At 49.4% G+C, this 27,727-nt stretch overlaps 1 protein-coding gene across 3 annotated transcripts; it reads left to right on the top strand.

The window, feature by feature from the left end:
- Positions 1-1,330: 1,330 nt before the first annotated feature.
- On the top strand, positions 1,331-27,721 carry PSKH1 (protein serine kinase H1). Of its 3 annotated transcripts, XM_080644349.1 has the most exons (4): positions 1,331-1,442; positions 7,269-8,295; positions 15,403-15,496; positions 25,483-27,721. In XM_080644349.1, exons 2-3 carry the CDS (start codon positions 7,339-7,341, stop codon positions 15,472-15,474), a joined length of 1,029 nt encoding a protein of 342 aa, XP_080500475.1. In that variant the 5' UTR covers positions 1,331-1,442; positions 7,269-7,338; the 3' UTR covers positions 15,475-15,496; positions 25,483-27,721. The 3 variants fall into 3 exon arrangements, with proteins under 3 accessions (XP_080500475.1, XP_080500473.1, XP_080500474.1); XM_080644347.1 differs by lacking the exon at positions 15,403-15,496 and having other exon boundaries at positions 1,334-1,442; XM_080644348.1 differs by lacking the exon at positions 15,403-15,496 and having other exon boundaries at positions 1,337-1,566.
- The last annotated feature ends 6 nt before the right edge of the window (positions 27,722-27,727 follow it).

Raw genomic sequence — 27,727 nt, 5'->3', positions numbered from 1 at the left:
TCTTAGCATTCACTTAAATTCAATAACAACAACAAGAATGAAAAAAAAAATGTTACTCCTAAATTGGCCCAAGACTAAAGACCAATCCTCAAGTTAACCATTTTCAACTCCTCTGAGATGGAGGCCAAATTTAACACATCTGAGTGCCTGATTTATTTTCACTGTAGTTTCCTTTTTTTTAAATATATTTTTATTGATTCCAGAGAGGAAGGGAGAGAGAGAGAAACATCAATGATGAGAGAGAACCATGGATCGGCTGCCTCCTGCACGCCCCACACTGGGGATGGAGCCTGCAATCCGGGCATGTGCCCTGAACAGGAATTGAACTCCTGACCTCCTGGTTCACAGGTCGATGCTCAACCACTGAGCCACCCTGGCCGGGCTTCACTGCAGTTTTCAAAAAATAGATTTAATATAATTTAAATTGATCCTTTGTGGAGTTCCAGCGGCACTTCCAGAAACCTGTTGAAATGCATTATGTCCCCAACCTTGTATGACAGAGCACCCTCCTCTCTAACCAGAAACTTGAAACTTTCTCCCTACCCAGTTCCTCCTTTTCCTTTGTTTTTATTTTTTTAATTAATCTTTTTAATATTTCAGTTATAGTTGACATTAAATACTAATTTATATTAGTTGCAGGTGTACTTCCTTTTTCTATAACAGGTTCCTCTCGCAGCCAGCCTAGCAGGGGTCCTCAAACTACAGCCCGCGGGCCGGGCCGCCGAGGACATTTATCCGGCCCGCCTGGCTGTCCTGCTTAGCAGCCGACTTGTCCAGGGCCCGCAGTGCGCATAGGAATTTGTTCATAGGTGTTTTTTTTAAACTATAGTCCGGCCCTCCAACGGTTTGGGGGACAGTGAACTGACCCCCTGTTTAAAAAGTTTGAGGACCGCCCTGACCGTTTGGCTCAGTGGATGGAGCATCGGCCTGCGGACTGAAAGGGCCCGGGTTCGGTTCCAGTCGAGGGCATGTACCTTGGTTGCCGGCACGTCCCCAGTGGGAGGTGTGCAGGAGGCGGCTGATCGATGTTTCTCTCTCATCCATGTTTCTGGCTTTCTATCCCTCTCCCTTCCTCTCTGTAGAAAATCAATAAAATATATTTAAAAAAAAAAAAAAAAAAAGTTTGAGGACCCCTGCTACAGAGGAACTACTTTGAACAACCGACATCCCCCTACCCCAAGACCGTCCTGGCCCTGAAGGCGTTGATTGGCAGGCCACGCTCGGAGCGCCCCCAACCGTGTAGCCGGCCCTCCCGAGGACCCGCCCCCGCCCCGCCCCCGCCCCGCCCCATAGGCGGCCGGGGTTTGTTTTGGCGTCAGGCGCGCTCTGTGATGACGCTACGACGCTAACGCCTGAGGATGGCGGCGGCGGCGGCCGTGGCCGCGGCCCCGAGAGGGTTAGCACAGCCGCCAAGACACCGAAGAGCCCGCCGCCCCCGCGAGGTGAGGCGGCCCGGCCCAGGGCTACGGCCCAACGGGCGGGAGGGGCTGACGAGCTGCGGCCACGGCCGCCTCCAGGCGCACCGGGCCTGTCTTTGCCCAGACTGGAGCCCTCGGCCCGTGCCAGGTGTGCCGGGGCCTACGGGGCTGGGGAGCAGGCCAGGCGATGGCTGCTCGGGGTCCCCGGTGTCCGAGACTAGAGTGGCCTTGAAACATGCTGTTGCGCTGGGTAACCTTTCTCTGGGACCTCGTGGGCCTGGTGGACGTGGTCAGTTGCCCTGCCTGCTGTTCAGCCAGCCGGCGTCGGTCACGGTGAACTAACCCAGTTGTCCTCACTCCCTTCTCGTGTCCAGCATCTACTCCACACCCTTCCTTTGCGACTGAACGCCAGGGGCTGGCGGGCAGCTGGTCGCTTCCTTATTCACTTTGGGAAAAAGCGGGCCTGAGTCCAGCCAGGTCGCCTGCCCCACAAGCCAGTCATACCTTCGCCCAGCTCCATGCTCACTCCCACTAAAATGAAGCCGCTGAAGTGATTACTTATCACCTGAATAAGCCCTTTACTGCCGAAACTGGCTCCTTGATGCCTACAGGATAAAGGCTAAGCCTCTTAGGAAGGCATTCAGGGCTCTTCATAATCTGAGGCCTAACCCTGAAGTCAACACCTGTGCATTTCTGCCTTCTGTTTACTAGTACATATGGTGGTGTTGGGGGTGTGTGCGCCTTCTGTTAGCTCTGTGGTTTAATACCCTTGTGCTTTAGAGACCCAATTTTCTCTTTTGTAATACCCTTCCCTTTCTCCCACCGGTATGGAAAATTTACATCTGTCCTTTAAAATTCACCTTAGATTTCCTTGGAAAAGCCTCCCTTGCTTCACAAGTAACCATTGACTCTGTACTTTTATTCATTGGACTGCTGTTGACTAGATTATGTTGTGTCACGTGATAGTGAGTTTGGGGATTGTGTATCTGTTCCCGAGTATCTGGCTCTGCCTGACATAACAGTGGGAACTAAATCCACTGGGATAGATAGTTGGTTTAAGAATGGATACTGATTCAGCTGTACCATTGAGCACCTAACAGGGCCCAGCATCTGAGATTGAACACAGCTCACCTGTGTTTCGTGTTTGCACATGCATGCATATGTGTGTGGTATGTGGTGCAGCCTTCTCAACTTTGATAGTCTAAAGTAGTTTTTCAGAATACAAATTCAAGAGTCTCACTCTCTGAAACTGATTCAGAAGATCTGGTATCTGGATATGTATTTTGAAAAAATTCCCCAGGCTTCCTGGTTGGAGGTCTTTGTCATTGCCTCCAGGAAGCTCTTGTGTCTTCTTTGTCTAGTAGGAAAGACTAGCTGTGCCTTGTGGCCTCCCATTGCAGTCTCATTGTCCTGCCCATACCTTGGGGAAGCAGTATGATTTGATGATTAGACATAGGAGCTTTGGAGTCAGAAAACTGAGAGTCAGTTCTTGGCTTTTATGAAGTCTTGAGACTCACTGAGTCCTAGTTTGCTCATTCCAAGATAGGAATAATCATCACTACTTTATGTAGTTGCAGAGAGGAGTGAGAGTGCATGTAAGATACTTCTCACAGTAGGAACTCAGCAAATGGAAGCCACTGTATTTACTAATGACTGTTCTTCCCAGAATATGTCCCTTGTTACTAAGATCTCATCTTAGTAAGCCTGTTTGCTCTTCAGACTGATCCTCCTGTAGGAAGCTGCCTTGTGTTATGTGACTTCCTCAACTCTGGTCATTGGGGGAAACTCTGACAAAACTGCTTCTACTCAGGGCAGTTCTAGTTGGCTCTTCCCCCAGGAGAGATTCAGAGTGCTGACTCACTGGAGGGTGGGTTTGCTAAATAAGCACATTGTCCAGATCTAATTGCAGTTCTTGCACTTGTTAAGTTGTATTAATGGGCTAGAGAAAGTGCAGCTTTCAGGAAATTTATTTGCTTCTGACACTGAACTAGAGTTGCCCTTCACCTGGAATGGAATACCCCTGCAGATCTTAGTCTCTGTGGAATCTGAACTAGATACTGGGGTTCTTTGTCAGTCACATACATGGATGAGACTTTTGCTTGGCTTTCTATTTTACTTTATAAATGTGAACATGTTATGTGGGCAACTTCAATCCTCTTCAGAACTTCCCGACTTTATGATGTGAATGGGCAATAGGTGTTCCAAAAACATTGACTCTTTTTTTTTTTTAATATATATTTTATTGATATTTTTACAGAGAGGAAGGGAGAGGGATAGAGAGCTAGAAACATCGATGAGAGAGAAACATCGATCAGCTGCCTCCTGCACACCTCCTACTGGGGATGTGCCTGCAACCAAGGTACATGCCCTTGACCGGAATCGAACCCGGGACCCTTCAGTCCGCAGGCCGACGCTCTATCCACTGAGCCAAACCGGTTTCGGCCAAAAACATTGACTCTTAATTTTGGAGATAGCTGGGAACATCTGTCTCTATTGAACCCAGGGTACACAGAGAAAAATTTGAGAAATACAACTGTGGAAGAAGGGAAGCAATTCTGTTTTTTGAGAGCTGGAGAGAGACTTACTTATTTGAACTTCTTTTCCTTCCAAGAATCATACTCAGTGAGTATTAAGCTGATTTGTGTTGGCTAGGTCATCACTGAGCTAATTCTTGGTATAGCCCTCTGTTGCCATGGTGTCTAAAGTGATGCTAAAGTAGAAAAATGTGGTGTTTAAAGTAGAAAAATGTGGTGTTTTCATTTGCTGGGAGGAAATGATCTCAGAGGGATCCCTTCCAGGCTGCCAGCCTTTAAGTGGCCTCACTGGGCATTATAAGGGTAATGGACTAAGGAACTTTTGGTGTGGAACCATCTAGACCAGCCGTGGGCAAACTACGGCCCGCGGGCCGGATCCGGCTGTTCTATCCAGTTCTCTTGCTCTCTCTCCCCTCTGCTCCTTTACTTTGAATTTATATTAGTTCACACAAACACTCCATCCATGCTTTTGTTCCGGCCCTCTGGTCCAGTTTAAGAACCCATTGTGGCCCTCGAGTCAAAAAGTTTGCCCACCCCTGATCTAGACTGTAAGTTCCTTGAGAGCACAAACTATGGCTCCCTTCTTTTTAATGTAATTAAATTAATTAATTAGTGCCCTGGCTGGTTTGGCTCAGTGGATAGAGCGTTGGCCTGCGGACTGAAGGGTCCCAGGTTCGATTCCGGTCAAGGGCACATGCCTGGGTTGCAGGATCGATCCCCAGTGGGGGACGTGCAGGAGGCAGCCGATCAATGATTCCCTCTCATCTTCGATGTTTCTATCTCTCTCTCCCTCTCTTTTCCTCTCTGAAATCAATAAAAACATATTTAAAAAAATAGTTTATTTTAAAATTAATTTCAAAGAGAGGAAGGGACGGGGAGAAAGAGATAGAAACATCAATGATGAGAGAGAATCATTGATTGGCTGCCTCTTAGGGATCTAGCCCGCAACCCAGGCATGTGCTTTGATCAGGAATTGAACCGTGGCCTCCTGGTTCATAGGTCAACACTCAACCACTGAATCACACAGGCCGGGCTGTGTCTTTAGACTAATAATTTGGTGTATGTTCCCTCAGCTTTTTAAACTTATGCATTTACTAGTCTATACATTTCTACAATATATATTTTATTAACTTTAAAAATGTAATATGTGGTGCCTGGCCTGCAGTAAATGTCACATGGATGTTCCTCATGCACTGCACACATCAAAAACTGAACTTTTCCCACTGCTTACTAAACCTGTCCCTCTTGCTGCACTCCTGACCCTTTTGCCCAGGAGCCTTGAGTAAGGGACTGGAGTGCTGCCCTCACTCCACCCTTCCACCCCTTATGTCCAGCCTCCAGTCCCTATCAGTTCTCCTGCTGACATCTTTCCATTCACCCCACTGTCTGGGCCACTGTCCCCTCTCTGGTCCTTTTAGTCCACTTTGATCCTCCTCCAGTTCAGCCTCACACTTCTTTCTAAACACAGGTTGAGCGCCTCTCGTTCTTTGTAAACCCTTTGGTAGCTTTCCCTCACCTCCTTGGAAGGTCCTGGCTCCTCATCATAACTTGTACTGCTCTCTACAACCTGGTTCCTGCCTACCTTCCAAAACGCTAGCCCCCCACAGGCCTGTTTTCACACTACCAAATTTCCTGTTTCCAGGCACAGGGTGATACTCTGGGCCTCTGGGTCTATGACTATGTTATCCTCTCCGCCTAAAACTCCATTCTCACCTTTCCTCACCTGACTTATTCTTACATCAAATTCAGTGTGGGGGTCACCTCCTTCAGGAAGCTTTCCCTAACCCCTGCGCCAGTCACATATATCTACTATTGTTTCTCAAGCCTAACACTTACTGTGCTATATTGAAATTATGTTTTTATGCTTTTCTCTTCATTTAGACTATGAGCTTATTGACCATGTTCTGCTTGTATGTTTGTATGTTTGTTGAAATATAACCTATATTGGATGTCTTATTCATTCCTGTATCCTAGTAGATGTTCAATAAATGTTTGACCTGGATTGATCATTTTATCCTCAATTCTGCATGTCATAATTAATAGGAAATTCTCAGCTCTCTTCTTTTACCCCTGGGGCCCTCAGATAGACTTAGGGAAGGGCAGCCTGAGCAGAGTGACCTCTGGAAAGTAGTACTTCTGCACTTCACCATGTCCAGGGTCCCACCAGCCATGGGGTACTAAGAGATCAGAACATCTCTGTCTGGGAAACAAATGGGGAAGGCTCCTGATCCTCATCCCAAGGAAGCAGAGCACCCTCATCCACAGCCTGAGTCACATATAGATGAAGCTGCTAGTGTTCTTTCTGAGCTCAAGGCTCCCTTTGCCTCTTGAATGATGCCCTGTTTGGTGGCTACCTGATGGCAGTGTGCTAAGGCTTGTTGCCCCAAGTTCACTGGGATAGATTTCAGCCAGCTCTAGGACTTAATGTGGCATTTTAGCCATCAATGTGGTGACTGGGGAAGTGAGTGACCCTGAAACACTGTCAGGGTGAAGATGGTGCATTAGCAAAGTAGTGGGAGCTGTCCAGGAAAGAGTGAGGTTAGTAGGGCAGAGACCCAGGGCAGTGGGTGGTGGTTGCAGGGGGATCATGCCTGCAGGAGGCATAGAGGGCCCGGAAAGATATACATGTGGGAGGCTTTGGAAAAGCAGCTTTCTGAGCCCTGGTAGGTCATAGTGTTGGAGAGTAGGCCTCTAACATTCTACACCCCCATTTCAGGAAAGATAAGTCAGAATAATAAGAGGAATGATTTTAACATTAAGAAAACAAGACTGCTCGCCTTTCCCTCACTCCTTTCCTCCCCATCTCCCTAGGCATGTTACCGTTAGTTGCCTCACTCCCAAGTCCCAAAGGCCCTTCCTTTACCTCTATAAGTTATTTCCTAAGCCCATTTCTTCTAGGAATTAACTTTTTCTACCTCTGTGAATAAATGTTATGAATAAATGTTCTCTTATATATAAAAAAAAGAAAACATAGAACTTAAACTAGGATAAGGAACCCAGGCAGAGTAGGGAGGAAGGTGGGGGCAGTAACAACTGAGCCTGTGCATGTTCCTACCCTCTCTCAGGGTTGAAGAGCAATGTGAGATGTAAATCAAGATCATGATGCTCAGATCTAATATTTCATCAAGACCCTCCATTGAGCCTGGGCTCTGAGCACTTAGGTACCAAAGCCATCCTCCCTTCCAGGAAACCATATTAGAGCCAGGTCTTCAGGCTAGGGTTATCGAGGGACAGGAGTAGGCAGGAGGTGGATGGCTGGTAGACCTTCAGAGATGTCCCCAGCTATACTGAGTTGTCCTTTCTTCTGTCTGCATAGGTGTAGACGGGGCACTGCCTGCAGAGCAGGTCCTGCCAGCCTCGCTGGAGAGGATGCCCCCGTGTCCGTGATGGGCTGTGGGACAAGCAAGGTCCTTCCCGAGCCGCCCAAGGATGTCCAGCTGGATCTGGTCAAGAAGGTGGAGCCCTTCAGTGGCACTAAGAGCGATGCATATAAGCACTTCATCACAGAGGTGGACAGTGTTGGCCCTCTCAAAGCTGGAATCCCAGCAGCCAGTCAGTGTGCCAACCCCTGCCCGGGTGCCCCCACTACTGGCTACACAGAGCCTCCTTCAGAACCACCACGCAAGGCCAGGGTGGCTAAGTACAGGGCCAAGTTTGATCCACGTGTGACGGCCAAGTATGACATCAAAGCCCTGATTGGCCGAGGCAGCTTCAGCCGAGTGGTACGTGTGGAACACCGAGCAACCCGGCAACCATATGCCATCAAGATGATTGAGACCAAATACCGGGAGGGGCGGGAAGTGTGTGAGTCGGAGCTGCGTGTGCTGCGCCGGGTGCGCCATGCCAACATCATCCAGCTGGTGGAGGTGTTTGAGACTCAGGAGCGTGTGTACATGGTGATGGAGCTGGCTACTGGTGGAGAGCTCTTTGACCGCATCATTGCCAAGGGTTCTTTCACTGAACGTGACGCCACACGGGTGCTGCAAATGGTGCTGGATGGCGTCCGGTATCTGCACGCACTGGGCATCACACACCGAGACCTCAAGCCTGAGAATCTGCTCTACTACCACCCAGGCACTGATTCCAAGATCATCATCACTGACTTTGGCCTGGCCAGTGCTCGCAAGAAAGGTGACGACTGCCTGATGAAGACGACCTGTGGCACACCTGAGTACATTGCCCCTGAGGTCCTGGTTCGAAAGCCCTACACCAACTCAGTGGACATGTGGGCACTGGGTGTCATTGCCTACATCCTGCTCAGTGGCACCATGCCCTTTGAAGATGATAACCGCACCCGGCTGTACCGGCAGATTCTCAGGGGCAAGTACAGTTACTCGGGGGAGGTGAGTCTGCCCTGTCTCTCTGATGTTGGGAGGCCTATGGGTGAGGGGTTCTGCCCTTCAGCTTTCATCAGAAGAATGTGCTCTGATGGAAAAATGATGAAATACGACTAGTAGGGTGTGTGAGTTTGGGTTCCCCCCAAAATGAACCCAGAGACAAGGACTTGGGAGCAGATCATTTAATTGGGATGTGATTCCAGTAAGCATAAGTGAAGGGTGGGAAAAGAGGCAGAAAGGGAAAGAGCCGATAAAGGGTACATTAAGGAGAGGACTGCCACTGTGGTCCATTGGAACTCAGTCCCACTGGGGACTGAATAATCATGTGAAATGTGTCTCAGAATTGTACCCTTGAGGGGCAGGGAAGTGAGTGGTTTTTAATTCATTGACCCTGTATGAGTCAATAATATCTTTGGGGGCTTTAAATCCCTAGCACTTCTGGGCTGTTCTGAATGCCAACTAGTGTCAGAGAAAGTTCTCAAGCAAAGAAGCAGAGAGCTGCAGGTACTGGCAGTGGAAAGCTGTTAGCACACACAGGAGCACCACAGCTATAGGTGAGCTTAGGTGGGCTGATAGGACATGGGGCAGGGCCTCCACAGTATCTGTTCCATAGGGACTGGTGCAAGATAGAGTGACCATGCCCTTTCTAAAGGAGCAGCTGCTTCTCATCTCTGCCCAGCTTTGCCCCACAGCAGTGAGGACCCTATACTTCCAGATATTCCAACTTTTGAAAGAAAATCAGAAAAATCTGATCTTAAAATTTTGGAATCTAATTCATATATTTAAGCAGTATCTTGTGTGCCAACAAATGGTAATCTGCAGGCCAGATTCAAACAGCTGGCCATCAGTTTGTGTCTTTGGCTCCACTGATAACTGAAAAAAATCCATTGGGTTTCAGCACTGCTTAGAACCACAGGAAGGTGCAGAAGAAGTAAGGGCTGGTCCGTTCTTAGGACACTGACTGGTAGGAAATGAGGCTGACCTCAGGAAGCAGGGCTGCAGGCATAATGGTGTGCTCAGGGAGGCTGTGAAGAAAAGATTGTTTTATGACTTTACGTAGGAGGTAAGATGAGCTTTGTAGGAGGACAGGATTCTGCTAAGGCAGTGAGGGCCGATTCCCACATGCCTCTTACGGAGCGTTCCCCCCAGTGTGTCCCTCAGGCCTAGGCTTGCTGAGGAGCTGTCTGTGTCTCTTGAATAATGTCATGGAGGGGAGGGAGCTCTGGGACTGGATTTCTTCTGCAGCCCAACTTTCCTCTCAGAGATTTCAGATTGGGCCTTCTCTGGCCCCAGCCAATTGACCCAGAGCAGTGTTACCTGCAGGAGTCACCTAAAAGCCTCATGCCACTTTGCCTTCAGCACTTGAGGTCCTGTGCTCCATCATCCTCCCTGACAGCTTCCAGACATGGTTATGTGGTCAGTCAAGGACTTCCATCCTGTGTGGATGGGGGCTGGCATTCTCTGGGGGATTCAGGTCATGTGTCTCAGGGTGGTGTGAGGAAGGGAGGGAGGCCTTCCTCTTCAGGCCACCTCCGTGCTGGCCACAAGCAAAGGAGAAACTGGAACATTCTCCAGCTCTCCCCTAAAGTTTCTCATGCTTTCTTCTTTGCTCCAAATGGCATTCAACAAAACAAATATTAACTGGCTGGGATGCCCACACTGCAATATAGTAGTCACAGAGGACATTGTCCTAGTCACTCTCTGGGCCGGGTCTCATTGTGGGTCGGAAGACCCAGGATCCACCTCACAGAGGCAGTGTTGTGCCTAGGCCCTGCTAGTTTGCTGTGCTCTGGGAGTTCTAGCCCCTGGAGCTCTGTGTGCTTTCAGGCTGTTAAGGGTCCAGTTGGCAGAGGGAATAGCAAGTTTAGCTATGGGAGGGAGGGAAGTTCCCTAGAGATGCCGACAAAGGAAAGACTATTTAGATAAGTGTGTAGGTTTTCCGAAGAGTTCCTGATTCTGGCAATTGTTGAACAGGCAATTTATCTAATTGGAGCTTACAGAGTCTTGCTAACAGGCTATTGATTATCTGAGGGTGGAGAGTGACAAATGAATGCGGTACGGAATGGACTCAGGCTTCCTGCTCCTACTATAGCCATTAGACTGGTTGAGATTCTACTTCCTGCTCTGCTGGAATCATAGGGGTCCAGTAACAGAGAGAAGCACACCAAGTTGGTCCTCTTCAGTACCCTATCCCTCACAATCCTGATAGTCTAGGTACTCTAGTCCAAACCCTGGCTTCATGCCTTATCCCAGTAGTCGGCAAACTCATTAGTCAACAGAGCCAAATATCAACAGTACAACGATTGAAATTTCTTTTGAGAGCCAAATTTTTTATACTTAAACTATATAGGTAGGTACATTGTTATTAACTTAATTAGGGTACTCCTAAGCTGGCCTTTGCTAAAAACACAAGGGGCCAAAGAGCCGCATGTGGCTCGCGAGCTGCAGTTTGCCGACCACTGCCTTATCCCATTTCCTTATACACCATAGACCCAAGATGTTTGCTCAGCTTCCACACTCCCACACTAAGCTTTTGCTCAGGCTTTCCCCTCTGCTCCCAATGTCAGCCTTAGAAGAGGTCCAATTCAAACATTACCTCCTTTCTAAGTAATGAGTACCTGCCACCAAACTGAGGGTTCTACATCCACCATCTCTAATCTCTACAACAGTCAGTTTAATCACCCCCATTTTACAGATGAGGAAATTGAGGCTAGTGAGGTTAAGTAACTTGTCCATGCTCTCACAGTTAGAGGGTGTCAGGCCTGGGATTTCAATCCAGTCCATCTTGGTTTCAGAGGTCTTGGCTTTCACATCCCTGCAGTCTTCTGTCCCTGACACATGCCCCTGCATGTTACTAGAGTCTGATTCTGCACTTTCTCAGGCTGAGAGTTGTCTATGGACATCTGTCCCTTCCCTGGCTTATGAGGCCCTTGAAAACAGTGTGTATATCAGTACATATGCTCTCAATACTTTCTCCTGACTTCTCCTGAGGGAAGTACCAGTGATTGTTGGTGATGACCTCAGAAGGAACCCAAAAATTACTGGCAAACCCGGCTGCCTGTGGTGGCTAGATTCCAGGAAGAAGTGGGGAGCCTGCTGGTGATGTGCTTAGAGGGTTGTTGGCCAGACCTATTAGAAGTAAACAAAGGAATCTTGGAAGAGGAGAGAGTGCTGGGAAGGAGAAGGCTGTGACAGATTATTTTGAGAGGGGAAATTTGAATAGTTACCTGGTGACTGGTGGTGCTGGAGTGGAGAGGGCCAAGCTAAAGTCACAATGGAAGTGATGGGGAGATGCACTGACCAGATGTGAGGAAGGCCTGTGTGACTGTGTGATCAGTCTGAAGACATAAGGAGCCGCCTTGAGAGAGCAAGCTTCCTGTCATGGAAGGCCCCAGGAGGACTAGAGCAGCTGTTTTTAAAGGAGTGACACAGAAAGTGAGTCATCATCTGTACACCCATACTAGAGTACTCTTACCATTCTGCTTGTAGATTCTGTGATTCACTTGACATGAAATGTGACGCCACTGGCCTAATGTCATTGCTTTTGTCAAGAGTTCTATTCCTGGAGCAAGGACAGATGAAGAGGCTCTTGGAGGATTGATGGCAGATGCCATCAGCAGCTTTGCTGCCTCCCTGTGTTTAGCAACCTTTAATTGTCACCCTTCTCTGAGCAGTCTCTGAGCTGTGGGCGAGCCCGGGTCACTACACCAGGAACAGATGGAATTGGGTAAAGGTTTTCACAGAGCCTCGTTCAGGAGAGTGAGTGCTGCTGGGTAGAGGACAGAATCCTAGTATGAGAGGAAGCCCACCTGCAGGACCAATCTACCACTATCTGGGGGATAAGTGTTGGTGGGAGGTGGCTTCTCATGGTGGGTGGGTTTCTGGGCTGACCATCTACTTGGGGTCTAAGGGCAGTTAGTTGAGCCATCTTGTAATTCTATAGCTCTGCAGTAGGATGAATGCCCAGAGCCAGAGTTGACATTTGCATTCCCATCTTAGCTCTTCCCCATTTCTTAAAGTGATTCTGCTCTGAGTGTTGAAGATAAAATGAAGTGGAGAGGATGTGGCATGTGTCGGTCTCTCTAGGTCAGGCGTCCTCAAACTGCGGCCCGCCGAGGACATTTATCCGGCCCGCCGGGTGCCGCTGCCTGTCTTGCTTAGCAGCTGACTCGTCCCGGGCCCGCAGTGCGCATAGGAATTTGTTCATAGTTTTTTTTTTAAACTATAGTCCGGCCCTCCAACGGTCTGAGGGACAGTGAACTGGCCCCCTGTTTAAAAAGTTTGAGGACCCCTGCTTTAGGTGAAGGGGTTCAGTGCCTCTAGGGGCTGGTCATGCACCTGGTTCATATGTTCTAATAGGGAGCACCTGGATGAGGGGATAGGACCTTGCCCAAGAGGCATGGGGAGGATTGCTGGGGGAGGTGGGAAAACTAGGGACTGGGTGTGTGTTTAAGCAGCAGACAGAATGCAGGGAGGTGAGTAGTATGCTTTCTAGCTCAGCTTGGATTCTGCCACATGCCTTTAATTGCTTGTGTTCCCACTTCCATTGTATATGGGGGCTGTGATGAATTACCTCACTGCCCCCCTGCTGCCAGAGTCCGAGGATGGCTTTCCTATGTCTGGATAGCTGACAGCATAGAAAATTACAAATTGATTTCAAATTCTTTGTTCAGAGTCATCCCTGAGCCCTTATTTCCTGCCTGCCTATTGGTGGCTACTGGGTATCAAGTTGGCTCTATACAAGGGTCACAAAAAGACAAGCACTACCCCCATACCTGTTCAGAAAGGATTCCTTGACCATGGCCACTGTACCTCACCAAAGCTCCTGGTACAAGTAGATGTTCGACAGATAAGTCTCGCTCCTTCCCTGCAGGAGCAGATCCCTCAGTCCAGATCCCTGTCGAGTCACTGGAAGGTGGCATGGTTTGGTCACTGGGTGTGGGCAGTGGACCTCATTGGTCACTGTGGTTGGAGACCTCCTCTTGGTTTGAGACTTGTTGGAGGAAGACAGGGGTGGGTCTATCCTTGTGAGTGCTGACCATCTACTTGGGGTCCAAGGGCAGTTAGTTGAGCCATCTTGTAATTCTGATAGCTCTGTGAGGGCAGGAGGCAGGCTCTAAGCAGAGAGGGGCAGCAACCCTCTCATGTGCCATCTCTGGGCCACCACTCGGCTTCTTGGAACCCTGTCTTCTAGGCATCTCTCTGCTGCTGCTGCCCTGGTTGCATACTCCCCAGAGAGCAGTACACTTCTATTGTGGCAGAAATAGGTGCCCATCTCTCCATATTGCTGCATTCAGCCATTCCTACTAAAACACCTTGCTGTGACCATCTATAGCATCTCATTAACCCAGGGTCAAAGCTGCTTTTCATCACTGCTGTTTCCCACCTCCAGCCCCCGCCGAGGCCTCTTCAACAAAAGGCACGTATTGTGGGTTGTGTTAGGAGTGGTTATTGGTGCACCATCTGTCCCCTCCCTCTCTTGCTCTTATTGTCTGTCTCCACCTGGATAGCTCTGCCCCCTCAAAGGCCCTGTCATTTCTAGGCCCTCACGTTCCTTTGCGAACTGCTGGGGCTGTTGTCTCTCCCACATTCTGACCTCTTTAAATCTCCTGATGGCCTCCCCTCCTGCCCACACTGAGATGAAAGTGCTGGTCCAACCCCCCACCCACAGTGGCTTTCCAGGCTCTCTGTCCTCAGTCAGTTCTCCCATCACACAAGGTCACTCTTCTCATGCATGCATGCCTGGCCTTGGTTTGTCTGTCTCCTGATGCAAGTTTGGTGTCTAGACTTGATCCCCACTCCAGTGTGGTTTGGACAGAAAGCTGGCACCTTTATCTCTTCACTCATCTTGCTACCCCGTGTTGACCAAGTGCCTGCCCTGAGCTGAGTCCAGTGTACCCGAGTTCCAGGAGCACAGACCTCTGGGGGCAGAGGCCACAGTGTGAGTGCTTTGCTAATAGCCATCAGGCTTCCAAACTCTCAGAAATTAGAATTCTAATTAAATTAGAATTAGAAGTTAAAAAAAAAAGCCTGTTTGGGCCTTGGAAACCTCAGCAGAACCCATGGGTGGAGATAGAAGAAACCACTATGCAGAAGGCTCTGAAATCTAGAACCTTCCAGGGCTGCTTCAGGTCATTGTTAAAAGCAGACATTCCTCGGTTGTTGGCATAGGTTGCCAACATCCCCCTGATTCCACATCAAGCCCAGAGCATCTTTCTTTCTTTCTTTTTTATTTTTTTTAATTTTTAAAAAATATATTTTATTGATATTTTACAGAGAGGAAGGGAGAGGGATAGAGAGCTAGAAACATCGATGAGAGAGAAACATCGATCAGCTGCCTCCTGCACACCCCCCACTGGGGATGTGCCCGCAACCAAGGTACATGCCCTTGACCAGAATCGAACCCGGGACCCCTCAGTCCACAGGCCGACGCTCCATCCACTGAGCCAAACCGGTTTCAGCCCAGAGCATCTTTACTTCACTTTGTAGACTCTGGGCAGGGACAGGTGGAGGCGCAAGATTTCATTTTGTTATTCCCCTCAAGTTTCAGAATACAGCTTTACTAACCTTGACGTTGTCATGCCTTTTCTCATTTTATTTTTATCTTCATTCTCTGCTTCTTTTTTTCAAATTTATTTTTATTTCGGAGAGGAAAGGAGAAGGAGAGAGAGAGATAGAAACATCAATGAAGAGAGAGAATCATTGATTGGCTGCCTCCTGCACAACCCCTACTGGGGATCGAGCCAGGATCCTGGGCATGTGCCCTTGACTGGAATTGAACCCGGGATCCTTCAGTCCACAGGCCGACGCTCTATCCACTGAGCCAAACCAGCTAGAGCCTCTGCCTCTTTTTAAAACTCTATTATCACCCGGACAGTGTGGCTTGATCCATGAATCAGGAGGTGGCAGCTCGATTCTTAGGGCACATGCCCAGGTTTCCGACTCGATCCCCAGTAGGAAGTGTGCAGGAGGCAGCTGATCAATGTTTCTTTCTCATTGCTGTTTCTATCTCTCTATCCCTCTCCCTTCCTCTCTCTCTCTTTCTAAAAATCAATGAAAACATTTAAAAAAAAACACGCAACTCTAGTATCTTTCTTCTTTTTCTCCCCTCAGGCTCTCCTCCCCAATGTCCTTCTCTTTTCTGCTGCTCTGCCCTCACCCACCCTCTGCTGGGTCCCAGGGTGATGGAAGCCCAGGCACCGCAATGGTGAGTGTCTTGACCAGAGGAGGTGATGCTGGTTCCACTGCTACAGAGTGCCGAATTCTGCTGCAGCTTTCCAAACACTTTTCCTCATGGGCAGCATCAGTGTATGCTGTTCTTGTTATACTAATAGTTCTGTTCTCTTGAGTAAACCTGAAGCTCCATTTTCCAGAATTTCCTCAGTGCCCTTTTCTCTGCTCTCATTTAGGCCCACGTAAGTACAGGAAGGAGGCCTTTGAGAGTGGGAATGCTGAGTCTGAAAATACATTTTGAGACAAAGCTGAGGGAAGAACTGAGTCATGGGAGCAAAGCCCAGTCTTCTTTCTTCCCTTCCTTCCCCTAGCAGCTCTTTGGTGGGGCTGCCTTCTCTGCCAGGGAACTTTCCCCAGAGTCATCATAGGCTGGAAAAGAACCCATACAGGTCAAGAGGTCAATTCGGCTTAAATGTTAGATGCCATGCTTCTTTTCCTCACACACAACCAAGTGAGGAAAAAGATGGAGAGCTATCTTCTTAAAATTTAGAACTTTAGAAACTGGAAGAGACTTAGAATTCATTACATTTAGCTCCTTCACATTAAAAGTGAGGAGGCTGTGATTCCTCTAAGGTCACATAGAGAAGGTAGAACTAGAACATGGCTGCTGAGCTTGCAGCCTAACACTTTAATCTGTCACCCAGAAGCTCTTTGGAGAAGACCCCAGATCTTTCTCACGCTTTGCTTGAGAATGGTCAGACCTGCCTGCCAAAGGAGTTTAGGGGAAGCCCTGTGAGCTGGGTTTGCTGCTGGGAAGAAGCAGCAAGCTTCCTCCTCTCTCTGCAGCCAAGGCCATCCTTTGTCTCCTTAGCCCTTGAACTCCAGGTGAGACCGCTGTATGGCTTGGGTAATGTTCTTGCCAGGCCCTTGTGACGTTAAAGGTAGAGCAAGTAAAAGGGGCTGGGGAGTTGAAACCTCGTTGTGATTTGGTGCCTCCCTCTGAAGGGAGAGTTGGGCTCCATCAGGAGCAGGGGGTTGCAGAGGCTAAAGTTGGTAAGGAAGTGCCCATGGGAGAGGACCCTCCTCTGGCCCCTGTTAGCTTCTCTGCTATCAGTAGTAGCTACCCTGACTGCAAGGGAACAAGCATTCTGGAGGGTACAGACTAGGAGAAGGGCAGCCAACTTGATGGCCAGAGCCAGAGTGGAGGTGATGCCCTTCCTCAGGACAGAGCCCATTCCCTACCCACACAGCTCACGAGAGACCTGTGGAAAGGAGGGTGTAGGCTGTCATCCTGGGTGTTATAGCTGTCCTCTGATTCCATAGCAGAGGGAGGCCTGAGTGTCTAGAGGCAAGGCAGACTGACATTTTAACATTTTCTTCCCTGCCCCATTCCCATGTCAGCCCAGAAATGGGTGGAAGCCTCTGGGAGACTGACCAGGTAGTACCTGGGGACTCTCCCTTCTGTCAGCCACCTGAGGCCCATTTGTGTCCCTGATCTGGGCCCGAGTATACTGAGGTGAGAGTTCTATTCTTTACCCAGAGCCAACAGTTAGAGCTGTGGAAACCCAAGGGCATAACTGTTTAATCATTTTTATTTTTCTTTCTTTTTTTTAAATAAATATTTATTGTTCAGATTATTACAGGTGTTCCTCTTTCCCCCCCCCCATAGCTCCCCTCCACCTGATTCCCCACCCCACCCCATGCCCTTACCCCCTGCCACTGTTTTCATCCATAGGTGTAAGATTTTTGTTCAATCTCTTCCCGCACCCCTCACACCCCCTTCCCCCTGAGAATTGTCAGTCCACTCCCTTTCTATGTCCCTGATTCTATTATATTCACCAGTCCATTCTGTTCTTCAGATTTTTTTATTCACTTGATTTTTAGATTCACTTGTTGGTAGGTATGTATTTGATGTCATTTTGTTGTTCATAATTTTTATCTTTATCTTTTTCTTCTTCCTCTTCTTAAAGAATACCCTTCAGCATTTCATGTAATCCTGGTTTAGTGGTGATGAACTCCTTTAGCTTTTTCTTGTCTGTGAAGCTCTTTATCTGACCTTCAACTCTGAATGATAGCTTTGCTGGGTAGAGTAATCTTGGTTGTAGGTTCTTGCTGTTCATCACTTTGTTTTTTTTTGTTTGTTTGTTTGTTTTTTAAATAAATCTTTATTCAGATTATTACAATTATTTCTCCTTTTTCCCCCCATAGCTCCCCTCCACCCCTTTCCCACCCCACCTTCTGCCCTTACCTCCCCCCCACTGTCCTCATCCATAGGTGTATGATTTTTGTCCATTCTCTTCATGAACCCCCCATACCCCTTTCCCCCTGAGAATTATCAGTCCACTCCCTTTCTATGCCCCTGATTCTGTTATATTCACCAGATTATTCTGCTCCTCAGGTTTTTAATTCACTTAATTTTTAGGTTCGCTTGTTGATAGATATGTATTTGTTGTTCATAATTTTTCTCTTTACTTTTTTCTTCTTCCTCTTCTTTAAGAATACCTTTCAGCATTTCATATAATACTGGTTTGGTGGTGATGAACTCCTTCAGCTTTTTCTTATCTGTGAAGCTCTTTATCTGCCCTTCAATTCTGAATGATAGCTTTGCTGGGTAGAGTAATCTTGGTTGTAGGTTCTTGCTATTCATGACATTGAAAATTTCTTGCCACTCCCGTCTGGCCTGCATAGTTTCTGTTGAGAAGTCAGCTGACAGTCGTATGGGTGCTCCCTTGTAGGTAATTAACTGTTTTTCTCTTGCTGCTTTTAATATTCTCTCTTTGTCTTTTGCTCTTGGCATTTTAATTATGATGTGTCTTGGTGTGGTCCTCTTTGGATTCCTTTTGTTTGGGGTTCTGTGGGCTTCCTGGACTTGTAAGTCTATTTCTTTCACCAGGTGGGGGAAGTTTTCGGTCATTATTTCTTCAAATAGGTTTTCAGTATCTTGCTCTCTCTCTTCTTCTGGCACCCCCATAATTCTGATGTTGGTACGCTTGAAGTTGTCCCAGAGTCTTCTTACATTATCTTCAACTTTTTGGATTTTTTTTTTTTGCTTTTTGCTTTTTCGGTTGAGTGTTTTTAGCTTCTTTGTATTTCAATTCTTTGACTTGATTCTTGTGTTCCTCTATTCTGTTTCTGGGTCTCTGTATAATATTTTTTATTTCAGTCAGTGTATGTTTAATTTCTAGTTGGTCCTTTTTCATATCTTCGAGGGTCTCGTTATATTTATCGGCCTTTTCTAGGATATTCTTAAAAAGTCTTATAACGGTGGTTTTGAATTCTATATCCAGTCGTTTGTTTTCCTCCATTTCTTTCGTTTGTGATCTGATTCTTTGACCCCGCATTTTCATTGATTCCCTGAGTTGGTAAGGTAGATATTTGTGCTAGGTTTCCAATATGGCCCAGTGGGTCTGCTTCCCCAGTTAACCTGAGGTGGACACTCTTGGTGCACCCCTTTGTGGACTTTGTGTACAGCCTTGTTGTAATTAAGTCTTTATTGTTGTTGGTATCACTGGGAAGAATTGACCTCCGGGTCAGTTGGCTGTAAGGATCAGCTGTGTCTATGCTGGGAGAAGCCCGGTGCTGGAGACAGCCTTATAGGATTAGACTTGCCAAATTGCAATAGCCTCTGTGCTCAGCTTGGATGGGGTGGAGCCTCAGTCTTGGCTTCCTGTCAGCCCCGCCCCTGCGCGCACGTGCGCTTTCAGTCCTCCGCCTTCCCCAGCTCGAGTCTCCGCCTGAGAGTCCAGACTCCCCCCACAAGAGCGTGGGTCCCCAGGGGCTCGCCTGGAACCGGGGTTCACTGCAGTCAGAACTGGGGCACAGTGCCGTCAGGAGCCTCTGACTCCCCTCCACCAGGGAAAGCCCGCGGCAACCTCCGCAGCCCTTGTGCGCACCGGCGCGGGCGCGCTTTCAGTCCTCCGCCTTCCCCGGCTCCCGAGTCTCCGCCCGAGAGTCCAGACTCCCCCCACAAGAGCGTGGGTCCCCAGGGGCTCACCTGGAACCGGGGTTCACTGCAGTCAGAACTGGGGCTCAGTGCATTCAGGATCCTCTGACTCCCTTCCACTAGGGAAAGCCTATGGCAACCTCCGCAGCCTTTGTGCGCACTGGCCCGCGTGCGCCTTCAGACTTCTGCCTTTCCCAGCTCGAGTCTCTGCCCGAGAGTCCAGACTCCCCCCGTAAGAGCGTGGGTCCCCAGGGGTTCGCCCGGAACTGGGGTTCAGTGCAGTCAGAACTGGGGTTCAGTGCCGTCGGAGGCTTCCTTCCCCCTTCCACCAGAGGAAGTCAGCCAGGCTCTCAGCCGCCCTTCCTCTCTGCGCGCACAAAGCCCCTTTGCCGTACCTCCAATTCTCTGTGAGCTTTTCTCCTTCCTTCTAGTTGTAGAATTTTCACTCAGCCTGCTTTCCTGTGGTTCTGGATGGTGTCCGTTCTGTCTTTTAGTTGTAGTTTTGAAATTGTTGTGCGAGGCAGCAGTTCAGGTGTTTACCTATGCCGCCATCTTGGTTTCGGGGACTGTTCATCACTTTGAATATTTCTTGCCACTCCCTTCTGGCCTGCATAGTTTCTGCCGAGAAATCAGCTGACAGTCGTATGGGTACCCCCTTGTAGGTAACTAACCGTTTTTCTCTTGCTGCTTTCAAGATTCTCTCTTTGTCTTTTGCCCTTGGCATTTTAATTATGATGTGTCTTGGTGTGGTCCTCTTTGGATTCCTCTTGTATGGGGTTCTGTGCACTTCCTGAACTTGTAAGTCTATTTCTTTCACCAGGTAGGGAAAGTTTTCTGTCATTATTTCTTCTAATAGGTTTTCAATATTTTGCTCTCTCTCTTCTTCTGGCACCCCAAAAATTCAGATGTTGGTATGCTTAAAGTTGTCCCAGAGGCTCCTTACACTATCTTCATATTTTTGGATTCTTTTTTCTTTTTGTTTTTCTGGTTGGGTGTTTTTTGTTTCCTCATATTTCAGATCTTTGGTTTGATTCTTGGGGTACGTTGATCTGCAGTTGAGTTTCTGTATATTCTTTATTTCAGACAGTGTATGCTTAATTTCTGACTGGTCCTTTTCCATTTTTTTGGCATTCTCATTAAGATCCTTAAAGGTCTCACTAAGTTCCTCAGCGGTTTTTAGAAGATTCTTGAGTCACCTTATAAATGTAGTTCTGAACTCTATGTCGTCCAGTAGTTTGCTTTCCTCCATTTCTTTCATTTGTGACATATTTCTTTGTCTCTGCATTTTGCTGCTTCCCTGTGTTGATGGAGTGGCTTTGTGTGGTAGGTGACCTATAGGGGCCAGTAGCTCAGCCTCCCCAATCACCTGAGGTGGACGCTCTTGGTACACCCCTTTGTGGGCTGAGTGCAAAGTCTTTTTTTTTTTAATTTTTTTTCCAAATATTTTATTGATTTTTTACAGAGAGGAAGGGAGAGGGATAGAGAGTTAGAAACATCGATGAGAGAGAAACATCGATCAGCTGCCTCCTGCACACCCCCCACTGGGGATGTGCCCGCAACCAAGGTACATGCCCTTGACTGGAATCGAACCTGGGGCCCTTCAGTCCACAGACCGACGCTCTATCCACTGAGCTAAACCAGTCAGGGCTGAGTGCAAAGTCTTGGTGTAGTTAAGCCTTGATTGCTATTGGTACACTGGGAGGAATTGACTTCCAGGCCAATTGGCTGTGAGGACCCGCTGTGTCTATAATGGAAGAACTGCTGCGCTGGAGACACGTTTATGGTGCAGGACTTGTTTCAGTGGGGCTTTGGTGCTCACTGAGTCTGCCTCTTGAATGTGTCACTTATGGATGTGGGGAGTTGAAATCTGGTGTCTCACACTGACCACTAGGTACACTGGCTTCTGGATCTCCAATGGGGTGCAGGTCAGCTACTATCTGAGGCCACCCAGAAGGAGCTACAGTGAGAACTACAGTTTTCTCCTCTTTGCTTGGGGTTTGGAAGTTTTGGAGCTGTCTGACCCGGGCTGCAAGTTTGCTAGGTTAAGCTGCGATAGGGCAGGCCATTCATATGCTAAAGCCGCTGCTTGGAGCTTGGGTGGGTTTGTAGGTTGTGCGGGGCGGGGTCTCAGGGCATCACTAGGCTAGGGCGTGGCAAACAGCAATGGCTGCCAGTAAGCCAGCTCTGCGTCTCTGACTGCGTTCAGAGCCCCGCGCCCCAGCGCAATCAACAATTATTCCTGCGCGCAGCCCTGCAAGCAAGCCACCCTCACTTTCCGACCTGATGGCAGACAGTCCAGCTTCTCCCCATAGGAGTTTGGGTCCCCCACGTCTCCCCAGAAACTGGAGTTCGGAGTAATCGGGAGCTTGTCTCCCTTCAGGTTGAAAAAAGCAGCGCTCCCAGTCGCCCGTCGCCAGCCTGATTTGCGCGCCTCCGTACCTCAGCTTTTCAGCGCTTGTGCATGTCTCAATGCTCTTTTCTCTTTCCTTTTAGTTGTAGAACTTCCACTCAGCCAGCATTCCCGTGGTTCTGGGTGATAGACGTTTTGTCTTTTAGTTGTAGTTTTGAAATTGTTGTGCGAGGCAGCAGTTTAGGTGTTTACCTACGCCACCATCTTTCTGGTGGAATCCATTTTTATTTTTCTTATGCCCAAAATACGTCCCAGGCAGTCAGTCATAGGCTGACAGACATACTCATGTGTTTCCAGAGGCTCAGACATGTTGAGGAAGGAGGTGGGTTGGTCTGTAGGTGTTGAATGCTTTCTTAGGAGGTGCTGAATTGGACTTAGGGCCAGAAGCATGGCCATGGAGTGTGGAAAGCTTTGGTTTTCCTTTCTGAGACCTGTTGGAGACTTCAGCAGGGCTCCCAGGGGCCCCTATTCTAGAATTCAACCTGAGCCCTCCCCCGTCACCAGTGTGCTGAGTGAGGACCACCTTCCTGTGTTCCATTTGTCTGACTTCCCACTGCTAGTTCCTCGGTGTGTGAGGGTTAGGCTGGGTGCCTTTGGCACAGCCTGGTTTTCAGGTCAACACGGCTTGAACCATATTGGCTCGGGGGACGTTCATGGCCCAGCTGCTCACAGCGCCTCAAAAAAGGGGAGAGCTGAGGCCTGCCAGAGAGGGCTGGGCTGGCCCTCAGACAAATGAGTTCATTAGCATTCTACACACAGCCTCACGTACACAAGTAATTGGAGAGGCGAGTGTTGGGGGGAGTAGGAGGGGCAAATCAATCTGACTCACTTTGGCACTAAGCAGGGGTCGATGCCTAGTGTGTGCCTGTGCTACTCTGGAGATAGAGATGCTTAAGCCCACAGGGCAGGTCTGGTGAGAGGCCTATCTAAGACTGCATTAGAGCTGCAGGGGGCCTTGGTTTGGCTGGGTGTGGATGTAAAGTGGAAATGTCTCCCATCCATCCATGTTCAAGTTCTTGGCTTGTGAGTCCAGTTTTGCAACTATTTCTTCTTTCATCTGCAGAGGAGTTGCCCCTCTTCTGTCTTGGCTGGACCAAGGGACAGGGGCAGAATTCATATGTTAGCCCGTTTGGCTAGCCCATGCTTCCAGCTCGCTCTTGGTTATTCCACCAACAGGCCAAGCTGAGCCACATTGTGTTCCCCAGTGATTACTCCTTTTTTTGGAGACCATAAAAGATGGTAGTGCAGCACTGGTATTCCCATGACCCAGCCTGTGCAGCTCTAGATTTGCTTTGTCCATCAGCGGCCCCATTGTGCCTGCTTCTTGCCATCTCAAATGAGTGACAGGGGCTGTAGTGAGTGCCTGTGGTTTAGATTGGCTGGCCTCTTACATTGGCTCCTTGTGTTTAGGTGGCAGTAGCAAGCCATGGGGCTTTCTTGAAGTCTGAGCCAAAAGCTACTGTGGCAGCAACTTCACAGTCCAGTCACCCTGAATGTTGGCCTTGGTATTGGAGGCCCGTAGGGAAATGTGGGCCAGGTTTCCTGTGTGGGAAGGCCATTGCTCCCTGCACTCCCTCGCTGCTCTTAGACATCAGGTATGTGTGGGCCTCCCTGTGCTGCATGTTCCTGAGGCCCTGACTGCTCACCTCCTCCTAAGGGCCAGTATCTCTCTCCCCAGGAAACTCTGGGAGCTGGCCCATTGTTGAAGAGGACCCTGTTAGGTGGCTATTTAGAAATATTGTCTCTCTGTTACTTTCTTCCAGTTCAGCTCAGTAAAAGTTGAGATTTGCCTTCCAAAGGGCAAATAAGGGTAGCAACTGCAAGTAGCCCTGCCCTTCTTCAGGACCCTGGAAGAGTGTTCTCCCTACCCCACCTCTGTACAGCAGTGGAGAAGGGCATGGGGGTGGAGTTGGAAGTCCAGGGAGCCCAATTGAGGGCAGCGATAGTCACTGTTTAGTTGTGTCTGCTGAATGGGCATGGAGCTGCCCTGAATGTGGGCTCAAATTTTCGTGCCCTCTAGAGGTTCAGGGGTTCTCCAAGTGAAGGGCACTATGTGGTGGAACAGGCAGATCTCACCTGTCAGGAAGGAGGGTGATGGTCATCTGCCACAGGCTCAGCAAAGGTCCTAGACACCCACCCTTTGGGGAGCATCAGAGCCCATGCCAAAGTGCCCCCGGAGATGCTAGGACTCGGAGCAGTGCTGTGTCTACCCTCCTCCAGCAGAGGGGACCCAGGGCCCAGTGCGTCTGGTCCCTACCTGCCTGAGCCTTATGGCCTGGGAGCAGCTCCACGGAGGGCACCCATCAGGTGCTCTTCGTGGGTTGTTTACTCACTAACCCTACTGAGTACCTCCTGTATACCCAGCAGCAGGCACTGGGGCTCATCCAGCTCAGCTGGTCTAATGGAAAAACGAACTTTAAATCGCTGGAATAATTGCTTAGTACTGAGGGCGACAGGTTGTGCAGGCTGAGCCCCTGAGATGAACAGCTGCCTGGTGTGGCTAAGATGCGGCAGCCATGAGTACGTGTGGCAGAGCAGGCTTTGTGATGTTCCTCCCTGGAAACAGAATGTGCTAAAATGAGGTTGGTGCAGAGCACTGCCAGGAGCCCCTGCGTGCTTAGAGAGGTCATGCAGACTGTAGAGTGTCCCTAAGAAGGGTCTGGTCCCTGGCTGGCCTGCAGGAACCCCCTTCCCTCACAGCAGATGGAGAAATCCAGTTTCCTTCAATTGTTTCCTTTTCTTCGCAAGGCTGGGAGGCTGATGCTTGGTACTGGGCCTGTTGAGGTTGCCTACCACCACTTTGTCAGTTGAAGGGAGGGTGGAACCTCTCTTTAAGGGCTAGGAAGTTCACCTCTACGTGGCCTAGACATGCAGGGATTAGAGCTTAAGTGTGGCTTTTGGAGCCTGTCAAAACCTGGTGGGAACAGGACTTCTAAAATTACAAATATGTCTGAAAGGCTGTGGTCCAAGTTCATTTTTGCTGGCTGTAAGTGGGGTCTTCAGAACAAGAGGGGACACACAGCTCTTCTTAAAATTAAAGGTGTTTATACTCGAGATGAAACTGAATTCTCTCTAGGCAAGAGAAGTGCTATGTGTACAAGAAAGAACAACACAGTGACTCCTGGTGGCAAACAGAACAAAACCAGCGTAATCTGGGGAAAGGTAACTCATGCTCATGGAAACAGTGACATGTTTCATGCCAGATATCAAAGCACCCTACCTGCTAAGGGTATTGAACACAGAATCCATGTAATGCTGTACGCCTCAAGGATTTAAACGTATTGAAAACGAAATAAATAGAAGTGGACTAGTTTTCTTGCAAAAAAATTAAAGAGTCTGGCTAAGGATATGGAGAAAGGTTTGGGTCTTTCTCTTTAAATCTCCCTGAGTTATAGTGGTTCTGGTCTAGAGTGTGGGGGCTCTTGACAGGGGCCATCTCCCTGAGCCAGGCTTTGAGTCCAGGGAACCTTAGAAGTTTGCTCCTTGGGGAAGGGGGGCAGGTCCTTCAGCTTGGAAGGGAGGCCCAGAATGTTCTACATGGGAGGAACCAGGCAGTGAGGGGAGAGTGCATACACTGGACAGGTCTAAATGCTGTGGTGGTGGCATTGTCGGGACGGGGAAAGCAGTGTTGAATGCTCTCGCTCTAATGCTTGTCCTTGGCCTCTAGCCCTGGCCCAGTGTATCCAACCTGGCCAAAGACTTCATTGACCGCCTGCTGACAGTGGACCCTGGTGCCCGTATGACTGCACTGCAGGCCTTGAGGCACCCGTGGGTGGTGAGCATGGCAGCCTCTTCGTCCATGAAGAATCTGCACCGCTCCATCTCCCAGAACCTCCTCAAACGCGCCTCTTCACGCTGCCAGAGCACCAAATCTGCCCAGTCTACACGTTCCAGCCGCTCTACACGCTCCAACAAGTCACGCCGTGTGCGAGAGCGGGAGTTGCGGGAGCTCAACCTGCGCTACCAGCAGCAGTACAATGGCTGAGCTGCCTTCCAGTGGTAGAGACATGGCATGGTTCCAGCCTGTCACACACTGCTGTGCCATCTGGGCCCAGTGCCCTCTCTGGTGTTAGGCCTGTATGGCCAGTGGTAGGTAAATGGCCCCAGCCCCTTCTCTGTGCCTTCAGCAGTCCCCTTCCTCACCTGGGCCTAGTGTGACAGAATGGAGCTGGGAGCCCCCTGAACTTGGAGCCTGGCCTGGCACTGATGTTCCTTTTGGTGGGTAATTGCTATGGTACAAGTTGGGGAAAGGGTAGGACCTGGCCTTCAGTCTTCTTCATCCTTTACCCTTGGCTCTTCCTCAGACCAAAAGGGCATGCAGTGCCAGGTAGACAGTGTCGTTGGGACAGTTATTTCTGGAACACCCCTTTCCTCTACCTTACCTTCCTGCCCGGCCCCCCAAATTCCATGGCATTCTGATCTTCATGATTATACCCCAGTGAGAGGTCCAGGAAGGCACAAAGCCTGTGCCTTGGCTGGACTCTTAGCCCCTGGCTAAGTCTAAACAGCGCCCCACCTCCCAGCCAAGGTCTGTCTTCCTTCATGGAGACTCCAAGGACCACTCCTGGCCCTAGGACTTGCCAGGATCTCTGGTGGTAGGGCCATGGCATGGAGCTTGGTCCTTCTGGACTGTGTGGCCCTGTTGGTAGCAGGCTTGCTCTACCCTCCAATCTCTCTGTGCCTCCTTTGCAGAGCCTACCATTATCTCCCTCTCCCCCTTGGATGCCTAGTCCATTCTCCAGGTGCCTCCTTCCCAACTGTGGGACATTAAAGGGAGCCCCACTGCTGCTATCTGGGGGATGGAGGCACCTGGGCCAAGGCAGAGGGCAGGGGCTTCCCAGGGAGAGTCCCATGGGGCTCCAGTGCCACCCTGGTTCTACCCTTGGTATTTCCCATTGCCCTTTCCCTTTAGGCTCTGCTATTCCCTCCTCTGCAGCTGCATGATGGCGCCATCTAGTGTCTGGCATGAGTATAGGCAGCCTAGGAATGACCACCATGCTCACCCTTCAGTCTTCAAGAGGAAGGAGCTGTTGCATTGAGGGAGGGTCTCTAGGCTGCTCTACACTCCCCCTCTGCTGAGCTTCTGCACAGCTTCCCCTGGAACTTAGCCAAACTGTGTGATCTGCCTCTGAACCCTGAGTACCTGGGGCACTGGCCTTCTCACAGCTGGCCTTGCCCAGTGCAGCCTGTCCCCGCTTCCTTTCACAGCATTACCTTTCCAGTCTGAGCCCCACTGAATCTCAGGTTGGAGGGAGCCCCTGCGGGAGGTGAGTGGAATTAGGTGGCTGCTTTCCTAGACGCCTGAGCCAGACCATTCCCGTGTCAGTCATTGTGCCTTCCCCCACCACAAACTGGGCTGGAACCAAGCCCCCTCCATGCACAGCTGCTTTCAGTGGGTAGGGCCCAGCTTTAGCCTTAACTAGACTGCAGGGCCCCTGCCAACAGGGAGGGTTTGGCCCTCACTCAGTTCCTCCCAGTGGTAGCCATGAGCCAGGCCCTCCTCTTTCTGCATGTGCCACCTCCAGTGGAATACCAAGCCAAAGAAATCACTCTGGGCCAAGTCAATTGTGCCTTATACACCCCTTCCTTCTGCCCCCAGTGCCCCTGGTTCAAGACAGTGGAGAGCCCAAGCCCCATTGCCTCAGAACTCCCCTGACTTTCCCAAGTGCCTCTGGGGGCCTGAAGCCCTGGGGAATTATTTCCTCTTTTGCCCAGGATAGGCCTGGTCCTGAAGGTAGGACAGAAGGAGTTTGGAGACGGGCCTTTGACAGGCCCATTGGGGCCTTCATGCCATGGACTGTGGGTGGAGAATGTGCAGTTATTTATTTTGTGTACTCAATTTGTAAATGTATCCTCCGTATTCAATAAACAGGCTGCCCTTCTCAGGGAAGGCTGCCCATTCCGACAGCCCA

This window comes from Plecotus auritus (assembly GCF_963455305.1).
Source record: "Plecotus auritus genome assembly, chromosome: 10".
In the NCBI taxonomy this organism is placed as follows: Eukaryota; Metazoa; Chordata; class Mammalia; order Chiroptera; family Vespertilionidae; genus Plecotus; species Plecotus auritus.
Note: the sequence above shows the minus strand (reverse complement) of the source record. Positions and strands in the feature narration are given on the sequence as shown.